The sequence below is a fragment of the Scyliorhinus torazame genome, chromosome 13 (assembly GCF_047496885.1).
Source record: "Scyliorhinus torazame isolate Kashiwa2021f chromosome 13, sScyTor2.1, whole genome shotgun sequence".
Lineage (NCBI taxonomy): Eukaryota > Metazoa > Chordata > Chondrichthyes > Carcharhiniformes > Scyliorhinidae > Scyliorhinus > Scyliorhinus torazame.
Window position 1 is genome coordinate 90162678 of NC_092719.1, and position 18519 is coordinate 90181196.

General features: G+C 48.3%; 1 protein-coding gene across 1 annotated transcript in view; it reads left to right on the forward strand.

The window, feature by feature from the left end:
* LOC140388183 (NUAK family SNF1-like kinase 1) overlaps positions 1-12336 on the forward strand; it is a 314941-nt gene extending 302605 nt beyond the window's left edge. Inside the window, exon 7 of the mRNA XM_072471946.1 lies at positions 9919-12336. Within this exon, the coding sequence (XP_072328047.1) occupies positions 9919-11015 (1097 nt within the window). The 3' untranslated portion in view covers positions 11016-12336. The remainder of the gene's footprint in view (positions 1-9918) is intronic.
* The last annotated feature ends 6183 nt before the right edge of the window (positions 12337-18519 follow it).

The following is an 18519-nucleotide window of genomic DNA, read 5'->3' on the forward strand; positions in this document are numbered from 1 at the left end:
TGCGGAAGCCATTCCCAGGGGTCTCCTTTCTTTAGGAGGTCTGAGAGGGGCGCTGCCTTGCTGGCGAAACCGTCAATGTGGTTTCGGCAGTAGCCAACCAGTCCTAAAAACGACCGGATGGCTGAAACGTTCTGGGGAAGGGGCAATTTAGCGATCGAGCCAATCCTTTTATGCGCGATCTCGCGTTTACCGTGTGTAATAATTGTTCCCAAATATACCACTTTTTCTTCCAAAATCTGGGCCTTTTTGGGGTTGACTTTACAACCAATTGAATGTAACAATTCCAGGAGTTCGGACAGAAGCTCAATGTGCTCTTCCTTGGTGTCTGTCTGCAATAGTAGATCGTCTACATACTGTACCAGACATTCGGGGGGAGAAAATTTTGCTAGTCCATTTGCCAGCTGTCGGTGGAAAATGGAGGGGGAGTTGTGGAATCCTTGTGGCAGGCATGTCCACGTGTACTGCTGTGCTTTAAAGGTGAAGGCAAATTTGTACTGGCACGCCTTTGCCAATGGAATGGACCAGAATCCATTACTGATGTCCAAAACCATGAAGTAGCGGGAATTGAGTCCCTGCTTGAGCATGGTCTCGGGACTTGTTGCTACGGTGGGGGCTGCTGCGGGGGTGACTTTGTTGAGCTCCCGATAATCAATGGTTAGTCGCCATGATCCATCGGGCTTTCTCACTGGCCAAATCGGGGCATTATTAGTGGAGGCTACTGATCTAAGTACGCCCTGCTCTAATAAGCTCTCTATTACTTTTAAGATTTCTCCCTCTGCCTCTTAGGGAAATCCGTACTGTTTTGGGGGTCTAGGGTCAGGTCCTGTTACTTGTACGGAGCCAGTCATCCGTCCACAGTCGTGCTTGTGGGTCGCGAATGCTGCCCTGTTCTTTTGCAGGACTGCCCTAACCTGCTTGTCCGTACTAAGCGTGGTCGGGTTGAACCAGAATTCGCCTACGGAGCTAATTTTGTTCATGTTGAGCTATGTTGAATGTTGCGGGGGCTCTAGCGGATTTTGCTATCTTCCAGACACACTGGTTGACTGGATCGAATGAAAGGTGGTGGGAAGGGCTGGGCAGCACGGTAGCCTTTAGGAATCCACAATTGCTTCACAGCGCCAGGGTCCCAGGTTCGATTCTGGCTTGGGTCACTGTCTGTGCGGAGTCTGCACATCCTCCCCGTGTGTGCGTGGGTTTCCTCCGGGTGCTCCGGTTTCCTCCCACAGTCCAAAGATGTGCAGGTTAGGTGGATTGGCCATGATAAATTGCCCTTAGTGTCCAAAATTGCCCTTAGTGGTGGGTGGGGTTACTGGATTATGGGGATAGGGTGGCGGTGTTGACCTTGGGTAGGGTGCTCTTTCCAAGAGCCGGTCCAGACTCGATGGGCCAAATGGCCTCCTTCTGCACTGTAAATTCTATGTTCTAATTCATAAAATCAATTCCCAGAATGTATTCTGCTGTGTGGGGCAGGTCTACTAAAACTACGGGGTGATTGGTGGTGATGGTTCCTATTTGAATGGGTGCAGGGGCTGTGATGTGTCCCTGCTGTGAGTGGCCTGTAAAGCCGCTGAGTGTGATAGTGGCTGTAGTGGGCCACGTGTCTTTTTGAAATAGGGTGGAGGAATTTATGGTGGTGCGGGACCCTCCTGTGTCCCAAAGAAATTCGATAGGCTGTCCCCGAATTTTCACTGCGACTACGGGTCGTGCTGACCTATCCCAAAGGGTGTCGCAGACCCAACTGGGGGAGCCCGTACACCGTCAGTCCGTTCCGGTCAAGTCTGTCTGATCCGAACGGGCGCTAACGCTATGGATGGGCTCTGTCTTTTTCTTACTCAGAGTGCCTGTCTGTTGGGCTCTCTGCGGCTTTTTAGGGGCATTGCACTCTTTTGCGAAATGTCCCAACTGTCCGCAGTTGTAACATTCTTGTGACTTGGGTGGGGGGCTGTTCATTCCCTCATTGACCCAGGCGGGGTTGTGATGTGTTGCTTTTACTGCCTGCATGTCTGCGGCGGCCTGCTTTTCTTCGCTGTTTTTAGCTTTGGGTTTACTCTGAACAGATTGCTCCCAAACGCGGGACAATCTTTTAACTACCCACTTCTCGTTATGGGCCTCCTCTGAGGGATCATAACTATTACAGGCATTCTGTCCTGCATCTGTGGCATGGGAGATGAGGGTGCGGGTCCATTTGGCCATATTGTCTGGGGACAAATGGGCACGGTCTACGTCTCCAAAGACTGCTGCGAAGTGAATCCACAGGCGTCCTGCGAACGCTGTGGGGTGCTCAGACTTCTTCTGCCTACATTTATTGAGGCCATTTACGGGGTCACCTCGGTTATACCCGATCGCATCCAGGATCACGGTATGCATTTCTGCAAGGGTGCCTCCTCCTACGTTCTGTGGGTCGGGAAGGGCTGCTGCTACCAATGGATCTAAACTTAAAACCATGAGCTTTACATGCTCTCTCTCATCCAGGCCGTACATGTTCGCCTGATGTCTAACTGTGGCAAAGAAATGGTGGGGGTCTGCGGCGGGGAGGAACGGTGTGGTCTTTGCACACGGGTCCCGTAATTGGGTCACTGTTAAGGGGGTGGAATATAGATATTCCGCATCATCCGATGTGGCTGTGCGGTGGGTTGTTACAGGGTTCATCGGAGCCTGAACTACCTGCTGTGTGGGGGGTGGGGGTGCTTTTCTCCTTTGGGGCTTTCCCTGCGCACATGTTCCCTGAACATATCTCTGCGCTGTTTCTTGTAACTCTTCCCAATCAGGGCCGTCTTCCTGGTCTAACTTTTCCCCAAAGGTTTCCTGAAAACCTTTCTGAACAGAAAGCAGTGATTGCAGGTCTGCAATCTGCTTCCGGCACTTTGCATGATCTATGGTGCTCTGTCTTTGTTCCGTGGTTGCAGCGTCGGGCGCTCTCAAGGCTGCCTTGAGATCACTACATTGCTTCTGTAGCGTCTCCACCTGCTTTTCTGTCTCTTTCCTTACCAGGACTGCACGTTGCGTGTCCTGGTAGGCCTTTTCGTACTGTGATTGGAAACTGCTTAAATGCGCCAGACAAGACTGGTGACCCCGTTTGGCGTCAGCCACCTCTTCATCCTTTGCTGCTAATTTCCTCCTTAACTCTAAATTCTCTTTCACAACCTCGCTTACATCGACTTTACTCATCCGATGTATGCCCTCAACTTCTTTGCGGAGCGTCTTGACGACCTCCTCTGTGCCTCGCAATTGTGCCAAACAGGACACGATTGCCATCGGCTTGCGAGCTTTCGCTAAGCTCTTTTTATGTATCTCACTCATGTTCTCCCACCAAGTATGCCCTATACTTCCGGGGCCTGATTCGTCATTATCGCAGAAATCATTCCACAGGGGCCATCCTTTGCCCTTGAGATATTTCCGGATTTCCTCTTCCCAAATGGGACACTGTCCCACTCTACTGCTGCTGGTCGCTGCGACCGCAAATTCCTCAGGGGTCATGAGGCGCTGCATTGCCTGCATGGTCATCTTTCCTATCCGCTTGCTTCGTTTAAATTTGGAACAGGGGGCTAAGGCGGTGTCATAGATGCGGGTACAGCTTGCGCTAATTTCCGAAAATACAAACTTCCGACAGTTTTGACGCAACAAAAATCTATCAGTTTTACCTTATAGCCCTGTTAGTTACGCATGCATACACACACTTCCGAATTATGACTATTAACCAGAACCGCTTGAACACGTGTGGTTTTCTGTTTCCAATTGGATTCTAATTCAAAATTTCTTGGGTTCTCCCGGAGTGGTTTTCCACTTCTAGATCGGGTCCCGTCAGGATGTCGCCAAAATGTTGCTCGTTTTAGCCTTAGTTTAATTGCTCTAATTTTGTCACCTTTGCTCTTGAGTCGCCAGGTATCTTTCTGATACCGCCACGTGGTTCAAGTCCGAGTAATGATTAATAATCCAACACACCGCTTAGTAAGAGTTAAATCAACGCTCATTTATTATATACAGCAATTAATACTTATATATTAATTCTACTTCTAAACTACTACCTACCACTAACAGGCCAATACTTAACTTTGGAAATGGCCCACCAGGTCAGGGAAACGAATAGCTTTTCGAATGGGTTCTGAGCCTGCGGGATTCAAAAGCTGGTACATGTCGATAGTCAAGATTGTCTATCTGGTAGCGATCGTTGGAGTAAAACTTACGTTCTCTTTCAGCAAGGGTCTCGAAGGGTGCGGAGAGGAGAAGAAGGGTCGAGTTGAACTTGGCCCCTATTCTTATAGTCCCCAGGGGCTTCCCACCTCTCGGGGCGGACCTTGTACCTGGTTCCAAGTGATTGGACTTGGTCCCAATCACTTGGTTCGATATGCTCCAATACTGGAGCGATTCCTTGATCGAGGGGTGGTCGTTTACCTTTCTTTGTGTCAGCCCCTGCTGGCGCCGAAAGGTCTGGGTCGGCTTTGTGTGTCTATTTTATATCAATTGTTCCCGGGGATTGCTGCTTAATATGCAGATGGCTGGGGTGTTGTTATGTTGATGGCTGCAGGTATCGATTCGGTCTGGCTTCCCCAGAGGCGAATACACTGTTTTACCTGCAGCTGTCTGTTTGAGTCCTGTTGGCTGATTTTCTCATCAGCCTCTTCCGTTCGCCATTTTAAATCAGGGTTTGGCCATTCTAATCGGGAGTCAGCCATTTTACATGGCTACAGGGGGAGAAACCTGTTTGCACATACACGGAGAGTATGTGCAAACACCACATGGACAGTGACCCAGAGCATGGATCGAACTTGGGGCCTCATGCCATGAGGCAGCAGTGCTAACCACTGGGCAACATGCTGCCCTTCCTGTCCCAGAGCTGAGATCAACATCCCATTAAATTTATTTTTTGATGTTTGCCTGTTCATTTCAGTGGCTAGACCATTTCGTTTTTTTTAACAAGGGCACACAAACATATAGTTTAAGAGGACAAATCATGTTCAGCCTGTGTGGGGAAACCTCTGGAAAGCAGAGTGGCTCTGGTGGAACCAGGTTCAATTTTATCTCTCCCAGTACATTCAGAACACAAATGCAGCTGCCACCCTACAATTGTTCAACTAATGTACCACCCCCCCACTATCAGCGCACTGGACCAATAATTCAGAGATGTGTAATGCTGTGGGGGAGCCAGGTTCGAATCCCACTATGGCAGATGGTGAAATTTGAATTCAATAAACATAAATCTAGAATTAAAAGTCTACTGATGACCATGAGACCATTGTCGATTGTCATAAAAACCCATCTGGTTTACTAATGTCCTTTAGGGAAGGAAATCTGTTGTCCTAACCTGGTCTGGCCTACATGTGGCTCCAGCTCCACAGCAATGTGGTTGACTCTTATGCCTCTGAAATGGCTGGGTAAACCACTCAGTTCAAGGGCAATTAAGGATGGGTAATAAATACTGGCCCATCCAATGACACCCACATCCCATGAATGAATTTTTATATTTCTTACCGCATCTCCAAGATGGTATTACTTCCCATGCTCCAGGCCTGTTTTTTTAATAAACATTTTATTGAGGTATTTATGGTTTTCTAACAACAACAGAATAAGCAATGCACATAGAATCATAGAATTTACAGTGCAAAAGGAGGCCATTCGGCCCATCAAGTCTGCACCGGCTCTTTGAAAGAGCACCCTACCCAAGACCACACCTCCACCCTATCCCCATAATCCAGTAACCCCACCCAACACTAAGGGCAATTTTGGACACTAAGGGCAATTTAGCATGGCCAATCCACCTAACCTGCACATCTTTGGATTGTCGGAGGAAACCGGAGCACCCGGAGGAAATCCAGACGGGGAGAACGTGCAGACTCCGCACGGACAGAGACCCAAGCCGGGAATCGAACCTGGGATCCTGAAGCTGTAAAGCAATTGTGCTAACCACCATGCTACCGTGCTGCCCACATGAAAATATAAACATAATGCAAAAGCCGTCTTCCTCCCTTACAGGTCCCACCTTTATTAACCTCCTACTCTAAACTAAACTAAACCCCGACACCCCCCCCACCCTTTCTGCTGGTGGTTAATTTTCCCCAAAGAAGTCGATGAATGGCTGCCACCTCCGGACGAATCCTAACATTGACCTTTTCACGGCGAACTTGATTTTCTCCAGACAGAGAAAGCTAACCATGTCAGTTAGCCAGGTCTCCGACTTTGGGGGCTTTGAGTCCCTCCAAGCTAATAGTGTCGGTCTCCTGGCTACCAGAGAGGCAAAGGCCAGAACATCTAACCTCTTTCTCCTACTGGATTCCCAGTTCTTCCGACACTCCAAAAATCGCCACCTCTGGACTCGGTGCCACCCTTGTTTTTAACACCTTGGACATGACATCCGCAAACTTCTGCCAGAATCTCCTAAGCTCCGGGCATGCCCAGAACATATGGACATGGTTCGCTGGCCCTCCCACACACCTTGCGCACCTATCTTCCACCCCAAACAACCTGCTCATCCGGGCCACTGTCATGTGAACAAAGAAAAGTACAGCACAGGAACAGGCCCTTCGGCCCTCCAAGCCCATGCCAACCATTCTGCCAGACTAAACTACAATCTTCTACACTTCCTGCATCCGTATCCCTCTATTCCTATTCTATTCATGTATTTGTCAAGATGCCCCTTAAATGTCACTATCGTCCCTGCTTCCATCAACTCCTCCGGCAGCGGGTTCCAGGCATCCACTACCCTCTGTGTAAAAAACTTGCCTCGTACATCTACTCTAAACCTTGCTCCTCGCACCTTAAACCTATGCCCCCTAGTAATTGACCCCTCTACCCTGGGGAAAAGCCTCTGACTATCCACTCTGTCTATGCCCCTCATAATTTTGTAGACCTCTATCAGGTTGCCCCTCAACTTCAGTCGTTCCAGTGAGAACAAACTGAGTTTATTCAACCGCTCCTCATAGTTAATGCCCTCCATACCAGGCAACATCCTGGTAAATCTCTTCTGCACCCTCTCTAAAGCCTCCACATCCTTCTGGTAGTGTGGCGACCAGAATTGAACACTATACTCCAAGTGTGGCCTAACTAAGGTTCTATACAGCTGCAGCATGACTTGCCAATTCTTATACTCAATGCCCCGGCCAATGAAGGCAAGCATGCCATTTGGCTTCTTGACTACCTTCTCCACCTGTGTTGCCTCTTTCAGTGACCTGTGGACCTGTACACCTAGATCTCTCTGACTTTCAATACTCTTGAGGGTTCTACCATTCACTGTATATTCCCTTCCTGCATTAGACCTTCCAAAATGCATTACCTCACATTTGTCCGGATTAAACTCCATCTGCCATCTCTCCGCCCAAGTCTCCAAACTATCTAAATCCTGCTGTATCCTCTGACAGTCCTCATCGCTATCCGCAATTCCATCAACCTTTGTGTCGTCTGCAAACTTACTAATCAGACTAGTTACATTTTCCTCCAAATCATTTATCTATACTACGAACAGCAAAGGTCCCAGCACTGATCCCTACGGAACACAACTAGTCACAGCCCTCCAATTAGAAAAGCACCCTTCCATTGCTACTCTCTGCCTTCTATGACCTAGGCAGTTCTGTATCCACCTTGCCAGCTCACCCCTGATCCCATGTGACTTCACCTTTTGTACCAGTCTACCATGAGGAACCTTGTCAAAGGCCTTACTGAAGTCCATATAGACAACATCCACTGCCCTACCTGCATCAATCATCTTTGTGACCTCTTCGAAAAACTCTATCAAGTTAGTGAGACACGACCTTCCCTTCACAAAACCATGCTGCCTCTCACTAATACGTCCATTTGCTTCCAAATGGGAGTAGATCCTGTCTCGAAGAATTCTTTCCAGTACTTTCCCTACCACTGATGTAAGGCTCACCGGCCTGTTGTTCCCTGGATTATCCTTGCTACCCTTCTTAAACAAAGGAACAACATTGGCTATTCTCCAGTCCTCCGGGACATCACCTGAAGACAGTGACGATCCAAAGATTTCTGTCAAGGCCTCAGCAATTTCCTCTCCAGCCTCCTTCAGTATTCTGGGGTAGATCCCATCAGGTCCTGGGGACTTATCTACCTTAATATTTTTCAAGACGCCCAACACCTCGTCTTTTTGGATCTCAATGTGACCCAGGCTATCTACACCCCCTTCTCCAGACTCAACATCCACCAATTCCTTCTCTTTGGTGAATACTGATGCAAAGTATTCATTTAGTACCTCGCCCATTTCCTCTGGCTCCACACATAGATTCCCTTGCCTATCCCTCAGTGGGCCAACCCTTTCCCTGGCTACCCTCTTGCTTTTTATGTACGTGTAAAAAGCCTTGGGATTTTCCTTAACCCTATTTGCCAATGTGCCCGGTGAATGACCTTAAACTGTATCAGGCTGAGCCTGGCACATGATGTGGATGCGTTGACTCTACTCAACGTGTCCGCCCAGAGACAATCCACTATCTCTCCTCCTAACTCCTCTTCCCACTTGCGTTTCAACTCCTGGGTCTGCGTCTCCTCTGACTCCATGAGTTCCTTGTAAATGTCAGAAACCCTCCCTTCTCCCACCCACATTCTGGAAACTATCCTGTCCTGTGTCCCCCTTGGGGGTAGGAGCAGGAAGGTTGAGACCTGCCTGCGTAGGAAGTCCCGCGCCGGCAGGTACCTAAACTCATTCCCTCTCGTCAATCCAAATTTCCTTCTAGCGAAGTCCATCGCTTCCTCGGGCGACTCAAAATAAAAATGTTGCTCCTCATACGTGACCCAAAGACGGGCCGGATACAGCAGTCCAAACTTAACCTTTTTCTTGCAAAGGATCGACTTTATCTGGTTGAACCCTGTTCTTCTCCTGGCCACCTCTGCACTCAGATCCTGATAGATATGCAGGATGTTATTCTCCCATTTACAGCTCCGTGTCTGCCTGGCCCACCGTAAAATACGCTCCTTGTCCAGGTACCTGTGGAATATCACCACCATTGCCCTCGGGGGGTCCCCCACTCGCGGCTTCCTCGTGAGCGCTCTGTGAGCCTTGTCCACCTCCAAGGGTCGGGAGAACGTCCCATCCCCCAGCAACTTCTCGAACATGCCCGCTACATACGCCCTGCGTCCGTTCCTTCGACCCCTCCGGGAGACCAACGATTCTCAAGTTCTGCCGGCGGGACCTATTCTCTAGGTCCTCCACCTTCTCCAGGAGCCTTTTCTGCTGGTCTCTCAGCATTCCCACCTCCAACATCATTGCTGTTTGATGTTCCTCCTGCTCAGTCAGCGCCTTCTCTACTTTCTGGATCGTCCGGTCTTGAGCATCCAGTCTAAGTTCCAGCCGCGCAATTGATTCCTTAATCGGGTTCAAGCATTCCTGTTTCTGCTTTGCGAAACCCTCCTGTATGAACTGCATCAGCTGCTCCAGCGACCGCTGGGTCGTCAAGCCAGGACCCCGGACGTCCGCCATGCTTTCTCCTGCTGCAGCTTCAGCCCAAGCCTTCTCTGTTTGCCTATTTCTTCCTTTGCGAGCACTTCTGGTCCGCCTCTCCATGCACTGATGTAGGAATCCACTTCACAATTGCTTCCGCCATCAATTTACCGAATCAAGTCCGACAAAAATTCAGGGGGGAAAGGTCCAAAGGTCCGACCCGAGCAGGAGCCACCAAATGTGCGACCTACTGCTTCATAGCCGCCACCGGAAATCTGTGCTGCAGGTCTGTTTAACCATTGTAGAATATGGCTATATATTTTAAAAGATTCCTGTGGCTATTCTCCCTTAGCTAATTCCCGACAGAATAGGAATTTTTGACACAACAGAGTGACCAAGGTCATTTGTACTGTCTGAATGTCAGAATGCAGAAGTGGGACAAACACAGTGACCTATTTAACAGAGCCAAGAGCAGCCCTGTAAAGACTGAGACTGTAGGGCAATGATCTAAATAACTATCTGCTCCTTGTCTGTGACAGATGCCCGTGGCCTCATCAGGTGGATGTTGATGGTGAATCCAGAACGACGAGCCACAATCGAGGACATTGCTAATCACTGGTGGGTGAACTGGGGTTACCCAACAAGTGTTTGTGACTGTAATTCAGCTGGAAGCTCCGACTCGCCACTCCTCGCTCGATTTATTGATTGGCAATATCACTCATGCCGCTTAAAGTCAGAGGGCATGTTGAAGGTAAAATGCCCAGTCAAGCATTGTAAACATGAGGGGATGCCAGCAGTCCAGACATCTGTGAGGAAATCTGAGAAAGGGAATGACATTCCATCCAGTCTCTATGATGGAGTGTCCACTAACATTCCAGCCAAGTACTTTTTGAAAAGACCCAGAGGAATTTTAAAGAAGATTAGCAATGATTATCACTCTCACAGTACAGGGGCTGTGGCAGGAGTGTTGGATCATGAAGTTAGCAGGGATGGTCCCTCTGCTGGAGCCAGTGGGAAGATTGACGTGTCTCCCCAGCCCACACAAGCTGTGGAACACTCAGTGGTGACGCCAAAGAGGGGAATCCTGAAAAAAACACAAGAGAGAGAGTCTGGCTATTATTCCTCACCAGAACACAGTGAATCCTCTGAACTCCTGCACCGAGACTGTGCCACGAGCAGCAACTCCTCCACTCAGCATGCTGCAGAATTGCAGAGCCCTGGCACCATCGCATTTCAAAGGAAAGGAATTCTGAAACACACTTGCAGATTTCCTGGTGGTGACGTTAACAGTCAAATTGGCACTTCATCACCAGGGCATACTGAATCAGCAGAGCAGATGATGGGGGCTGAAGGTTTTGCCCACACACCCACAACAAAAAACGAGTGCAGACTCCTTTCCAAAAAAGTGTTTCGCCTACATTATTTACCGGAGGAGAGGCTGATTCGCAGTTGTGTGTCTGCAGAAAACCTGCAGCATCTCGAGGACTTTGAGCATCTGAAGAATAGCCCAGAAATTCGCCATATGAAGTGTTTCCACCAACAGCTTATGGACAGCAGCTCCTCATTGCTCACAGACATGGACAATTTCACTCAGGTCTACAAGAAAGCTCTAGAAATAAGCACTAAGTTGGACTGAGAAGAATGTGTGAGTGACAGTTAAGTGCAGGGATTAACCATCTGACCTAGGAAATGGACTGGTCGCTCAATGTTAGTGGAAAATCCCTGCAGCAGCACTTAGAATGCACTCTGTGTGTGAGGAGGGAGGTTGTGCGTGAATGAGGAGGGAGGTTGTGTGCGAGTAAGGAGGGAGGACATCGCAAGATCAATAACAGAAAGTGAAAACCAAATGGATTTGTCAATGTAAATAAAGTCTGGTGATCATAAAGAACTGGGGGAACTCCAAGGTCTGGAGAAGAACTGAACTGATAGAATTATGCTTTTAAAACCAACTCCTGGTAATGCTGGCTATTGGGATATGGTTAGCACAAACCTCTTATTGCAACAAAAGCTCTTCCTTGTCTTGAGAGGAGCTGAAACCCCAATAGATTGGAAAACCATGTAGTTGTATCTCCCGTAATAAGGTTTGAAACAGGTGAAACTCCTGGTAGCTGAGTAAAAATATTTTAATTGATGAGAGAATGAACAAGGCACTTCATTTGTATTTTCATAAACTGACTGTCAGCTTGGAATCAGCATGTAGAGAATCTCATCAATACCTCATTATTCCTATGAAACTTGACTGGATAATATTTCTGTTGAATGTGATATATGTTTCTGTGTTTTTTATTTATTGGTATCTCAGCCATTTGTGAGATGTAATATATTATGTGAAATTATAAAACTATGCCAACGCTTTAATCATAATTCAGAGCTCACAATGGCTGGTCTCTTTAGTTTTGGCTGTTTCTGTACAGGGTGTCACTGGGAAAACACTCATTCTCTAAAGTTATCATTGACCAAGGAAAATTAATAACACCAGAACTGTCGCTACAAATTTCAGTGCATGAAACTAGTTATCAATGAAAGGCAATGTCTGTTTCCTTTGCAAAATAAATCATGTCAGTTCATCATGTGGCCATTCCCTGTATTTTACCAAATTGGGAGTGATAATGAATTTAGTATAATTCTCGTGAGTCAAAAGCAAATGTGCATCTCGAATATGGTTGGTTATGTTCACTGGGCAGATCGAAATCTGAACCAATCCATTCTGAGGTCTTTCAGAGGAGATGTTACCAAGGGCTGATTGAAGATTTTGGCCTTTGAGACATTCTGAATCACCATCTCCCACCTGGGAGAAGGAGCATGAGTTTGGTTCTCACTCTCTGCCTCAGCTCCCATTAATCCCTGAATGTCTGGTCATTTGCTGGGTCAACCCCCAACTCTGAGATCTCTCTTGAATTGACCCTCCAAATCCATCAACACAAAGCATGATACAATCATACCCATAATATGCCAGTCAGAAATTCCAAACATCCTTGCTACTGCATTGCATTTAACCCTCAATTAACCCCTCTTAAAAACACATTAACTGGTCACTTGTTTAAACTTGCTGTCAGGATGTAAATGACAAGCAAGGCAGTGCTTATTGCTCTGATGGTGAGACTTGAGTCACATTTAGATTTGGACAGACTAAGGATAGCAGTTTCCTATTCCTGGAGGACTTTACTGACCCAGTTGCATTTTTATAAGAATCTGGCGGCTTTCATGGACTTGTTCCTCATCTGAGCCTATGGATGGCTCAGAAATAGACTACACCTCATTCCTTTAATGTGCATCTCATGCCACGTTCAAAGGTTTGAAGGTGCAATTGTACCGAGTGTTCCCTTTCTAGGCAGCAGTGGTTCAAGGCGGCACATCCCAAGGGATGAACAATCATCTATGTTCTATAATAGTGTAGATGGGTTTTAGAGTGGTTTCACAGGTCGGCGCAACATCGAGGGCCGAAGGGCCTGTACTGCACTGTTATGTTCTATGGCTCTAGCCAAAGTCACCCACATCCCAAAGACAAACAGAAAAACAAGAGCCACAAGTGTCCGTTCGTTCGTCTGAATGTTGATAGGACAGTAAATGAACAATGAACATCAGCACTCTATAATCAACGCACCAATCAATGATCCCCAGTCCAATCATCATTAAACTCGACAAACAACAGCAAGATGCTGATGTTGGAAATGCAAACTAAAAACACCAAGTGCTGGAAATACGCAGCCAGTCACATGGGATCAGAGGTCACACGAGATCAGAGGTGAGCTGGCAAGATGGATACAGAACTGGCTAGGTCATAGAAGGCAGAGAGTAGCAATGGAAGGGTGCTTTTCTGATTGGAGGGCTGTGACTAGTGGTGCTCCGCAGGGATCAATGCTGGGACCTTTGCTGTTCGTAGTATATATAAATGATTTGGAGGAAAATGTAACTGGTCTGACTAGTAAGTTTGTGGACGACACAAAGGTTGGTGGAATTGCGGATAGCGATGAGGACTGTCGGAGGATACAGCAGGATTTAGATTGTTTGGAGACTTGGGCGAGATGCAGACGGAGTTTGATCCAGACAAATGTGAGGTAATGCATTTTGGAAGGTCTAATGCAGGTAGGGAATATACAGTGAACCCTCAAGAATATTGACAGAGAGATCTAGGTGTACAGGTCCACAGGTCACTGAAAGGGGCAACACAGAAGGCATACGGCATGTTTGCCTTCATTGGCCGGGGCACTGAGTATAAAATTGGCAAGTCATGTTGCAGCTGTAAAGAACCTTAGTGTGATTTAATTTGATTTATTATTGTCACATGTATTAGTATACAGTGAAAAATATTGTTTCTTGCATGCTAGACAAACAATGCATACCGTACATAGGGAAGGAAGGAGAGACTGCAGAATATAATGTTACAGTTACAGCAAGGTGTAGAGAAAAGATCAACTTAATAAGAGATAGGTCCATTCAAAAGTCTGATGGCCGTAGGGTAGAAGTTGTTCTTCCCTACTGCCACACTTAGTTAGGTCACACTTGGAGTAGAGTGTTCAATTCTGGTCGCCACACTATCAGAAGGATGTGGAGGCTTTAGAGAGGGTGCAGAAGAGATTTACCAGGATGTTGCCTGGTATGGAGGGCATTAGCTATGAGGAGAGGTTGAATAAACTTGGTTTGTTCTCACTGGACCGAAGGAGGTTGAGGGGTGACCTGATAGAGGTCTACAAAATTATGAGGGGCATAGACAGAGTGGATAGTCAGAGACTTTTTCCCAGGGTAGAGGGGTCAATTACTAGGGGGTTACTTTAAGGTGCGAGGGGCAAGGTTTAGAGTAGATGTACGAGGCAAGTTTTTTACACAGAGGGTAGTGGGTGCCTGGAACTCGCAGCCGGAGGAGGTGGTGGAATCAGGGACGATAGTGACGTTTAAGGGGCATCTTGACAAATGCATGAATAGGATGGGAATAGAGGGATATGGACCCCGGAAGTGTAGAAGATTTTAGTTTAGATGGGCAGCATGATAGGCACAGGCTTGGAGGGCTGAAGGGTCTGTTCCTGTGCTGTACTTTTCCTTGTTATTTGTTCAGTCTGGCAGAGAGAGAGAAACAGAGAACACGATCGAACGGAAAAGTTTCTAATTGCCATTTGTGGCGGGATTTGCTGGGAGTTTCCCGGCAGCTCCGAAGGTAAGTTCCCCAGGGCTATCTAACCACGCTGTCACTTTTTTGGGCCCTGGGGAGTTTTTCCCCAGTCAAACCCACACTTCTAAAAGAAAATCTTTTTATTGGCATTTCTCATTTATAAACAATTGTATATATACATCGCATTTTTCTTATCCGCGTTAATTTACTTTATCGTACAGAGAGGTATATTCTGTCTTTTATTTAATTGACCTTATATACATTTTGCCACCCTCTGGATCGGTCTATAGTCCCCCCCCCAACCTTACTTTCAGCTGCGTTTTGCTTTCATTTTCAGGGAAAGCGCGCTCCTCTTCTCTTTTGTGATTTCCCCACCCTCCTTCTGTCAGAACCCAGCAAGTTTGGGACAAGCCAGAACATGTGGGTGTGGTTGGCCGGGCCCCTCTGGCACCGTTCACATTTGCTTTCCACCTCCGGGAAGAACCTGCTCATTCGGGTTCTGGTCAGGTGCGCTCTGTGCACCACTTTGAGCTGCATTAGGCTGAGCCTTGCGCAGGAGGAGGTGGAGTTAGCCCTGCTCAGTGCTTCGCTCCAGAGTCCCCATCCTACCCCTGTCCCCAGTTCGTCCTCCTATTTTTGTCTGGTCTCGTCCAGTGGTGTTCGAGCTCTGTCGAAGTAGCTGTCGGTATATTTTCCCACATAGCCCCCCCTTGTTGTTGCTTGCACCTATCAGGCCCTCTAATAGTGTGGTTTCTGGGGCCCCAGGGTACCCTACTGTCTCTTTGCGGAGGAAGTGTTTCATTTGGATCTGCCTCATTTCCTGTCCTTTTGCTAGTTTCCACTTCTTCGTCAGTTTGTCCAGTGTCACCAGTCTGTGCCCTACGTAGAAGTCCCTGACCGTCAGTATGCCCCGGACCCGCCTCCATCTTTTGAAGGTGGTATCTAGCCTGGCTGGGGGGGGGGGGGGGGGGGGGGAATCTGTGATTGCTGCAGATGGGGGCCATGGGGGATATTTTAGTTAGCCCAAAGTGTTGTCAAAGCTGGGTCCACATTCTCAGCGTGGCCGCTACCACTGGGCTTGTTATGTATCTTGTTGGGGGGGGGATGGGAGTGCTGCTGTAGCCAGGGCCCGGAGGGTTGTTCCTTTGCAGGAGGTCTCCTCCATTTGTACCCAGTCTGTACCGGGTTCTTGTAAAGGCCTTGGGGATGAAAAGGCCTATGGATCTAAACAGGAAGAGGAACCTCGGCAGTACGTTCATCTTGATCGTCTGCACTCTCCCCGCCAGGGAGAGTGGGAGTGAGCCCCACCTTTGAAGGTCCTTTTTTACTTCCTCCACCAGGCTGGTCAGGTTCCACTTGTGGATCTGTGTCCAGTCTCTGTCTAGCTGGATCCCCAGGTAACGGAATCTGTTCTGGGCCGTTTTAAACGGGAGCCCCTCCAGCTCTGCCTCTCCCCCATTTGGGTTCAGTGGGAATGCCTCACTTTTGCCCAGGTTAAGGTTGTAGCCCAAGAAGGTTCCAAACTCTTTCAGTCCCTCCTGTGGCTTCGAGACATAGAGGAGCAGGTCATCTGCAATGAGTGAAACTCTGTGCTCTCCGTCTCTTCTCCGGATTCTCTTCCAGCTTTTCGCATCCCGCAGGGATATCGCCAGGGGTTTGATCGCTAGAGTGAACAAGAGTGGGAACAGGGGGCAGCCCTGTCTTGTTTCTCTCTGTCGCTGGAAATATTCAGAGCTGGTGGTGTTAGTTCGGACACTCGGTTTGGGAGCGTTGTACAGGAGCCTCACCCAGGCGGTGAACCCCGGTCCTACTCCAAACCGTTCCAGTACCTCGAGGAGGTAGTTCCATTCGACTCTGTCGGAGGCCTTTTCTGCGTCCAGGGAGACGGTCACCTCTGGTGTTCTCTCCCCGGGGGGGGGGGGCGGGGGGGGTCATTATTACGTTCAGCAGCCGCCTGATGTTCGCTGTGAGCTGCCTACCCTTGACAAAGCCCGTTTGGTCCTCTGTGACCACCTCTGGTACACAGCCCTCCAGCCTTTTGGCCAGGAAGTTTTGCGAGTATTTTTGCATCCACGTTCAGCAGTGAAATGGGTCTCTTTGCTCCACGTTCTGTCGGGTCTTTATCTTTTTTGGGTATCTGTGAAATTGTGGCCTGCGCTAGTGTGGGGGGCAGGATGCCCCTTGCCAGTGAGTCCGCGAACATGTCCCTTGGTGTGGGGCCAGAACTGGTGCAAATTCTTTGTAGAAGTCCGCCGGGATAATCAACAGGATGACTTTGGACCCTGCCTGTGACTAACAGCCTCCCGACACTATTCCAGCGTGAATCACAGACCCACGTTGGAGAGGCCGGGCATCGTCAATCAAGAGAGTTATACGCAAGTTCATCTGCGTAGGAGTTTACGGTATGCATGGGGCGAGCACTGCCTTCTAGTGGTTGCGGTTGGCAGTCACGATCGGGTCTATTGTTTCTCGGTGGGGGAAGGGGGTGGCCCTGAGGTCTCTGGTTGCAGCTATATGGCGGTGGGTTTCGTCTGCATTCACGGGTGAAGTGTCCCAATTGCCCACAGTTATAACATGACCCCCGGGGCGTATAAGGTGGAGCAGGTGGCATTTTGGTCCCTTTGATATGGTTCCCTTGGGTATTGGACTTCCCCTCTACCCTCATTTCTCCATGCGGGTCCCTGATTGCTGGATGCATGGTGGCTTCCAGGCCATTCTGTTGTATTTGTTCCTGCAGTGACTGTTCCCATGCCCTAAATAGGCGTCTAAGCACCCATGCCTTGTGCGTCTGTTCCGCTGGATCAAAGTTTACGCAAGCCTTTTTACCTGCTTTACCTGCTGTGTGTGAGACTAAAGTGCGGGCCCATTTAGTGGTGTCAGTGGCATCTAAATCAGCCCATTCTAAATCCCCAGTTGCTGCTTTAAAATGTATCCAGAGGCGACAGGCAAAGGCAGTTGGATGTTCCCCTTTCCTCGTCTACATTTATTTAAACCGTCCACAAGATCCCCTTTATAATAATAATAATCGCTTATTGTCACAAGTAGGCTTCAATGAAGTTACTGTGAAAAGCCCCGAGTCGCCACATTCCGGCACCTATTCGGGGAGGCCGATACAGGAATTGAACCCGCGCTGCTGGCATTGTTCTGCTTTACAAGCCACTTATTTAGCCCACTTAGAACATAGAACATAGAAAATACAGCACAGAACAGGCCCTTCAGCCCACGATGTTGTGCCGAACCTTTGTCCACTGTGCTAAACCAGCCCCTGGTTTAGTATTATACCCTATGACAGTTAGTATGACATCCTTCATTTCATCTAGGGTCCCCCACCTACATTTTGAGGCGAAGGTAAAGCCGATCTTACAGATTGGCTAAGGCTCATCACTATCAGTTTAACTTCTTCTCTCTCATCTAGCCCATACATTATTTTTTGTTGGCGAACCGCTTCGAAAAAACAGTGTGGGTCAGCTGTAGGTTCAAAGGTGGTGATTTTGTTACACGCGTCCCTTAGCTGGGTCACGGTGAGCAGGGTGGTGATAGCGGGACCCAAGGCATTCCCTATCCTTTTTTCGGTAGTGACCGGATTCATGGGCACCGGGGCGGTCTCACTACTCATTGGGGTTTGAAGATGGTGCAGTCGGTCTGACCTGTGCAACCGGTACTGCGGGTGCAGCTGGTGAGTTTATTACCGGGGGTGGTGGTGGTTGCTTTTGACTCTCAGCTTTTACAACATACGTTTCAGCACTTTCCTGGAACTCTTCCCAATCTGCCATCTCTTCTTCCTCTGTCTCTACTCTCCTGAAGATACACATAAAGCCTCTTGAACTGAGAGTAATGATTGGAGTCTGTTATCTCTCGCCTGCCTTTGTTCTTTGGTGGACTGGTGGAGCGCTCTTAAAGCTGCCTGTAAATTGGAACATTTAGTTACTAGCTGAGTGACCTTATGTTCAGCCTCCTCTCTTATTGAGACAGCACGTTGTGTGTCTTGATGGGCCTTGTCGTACTGGGTTTGGAAGCTGCTAAGATTTTAAAT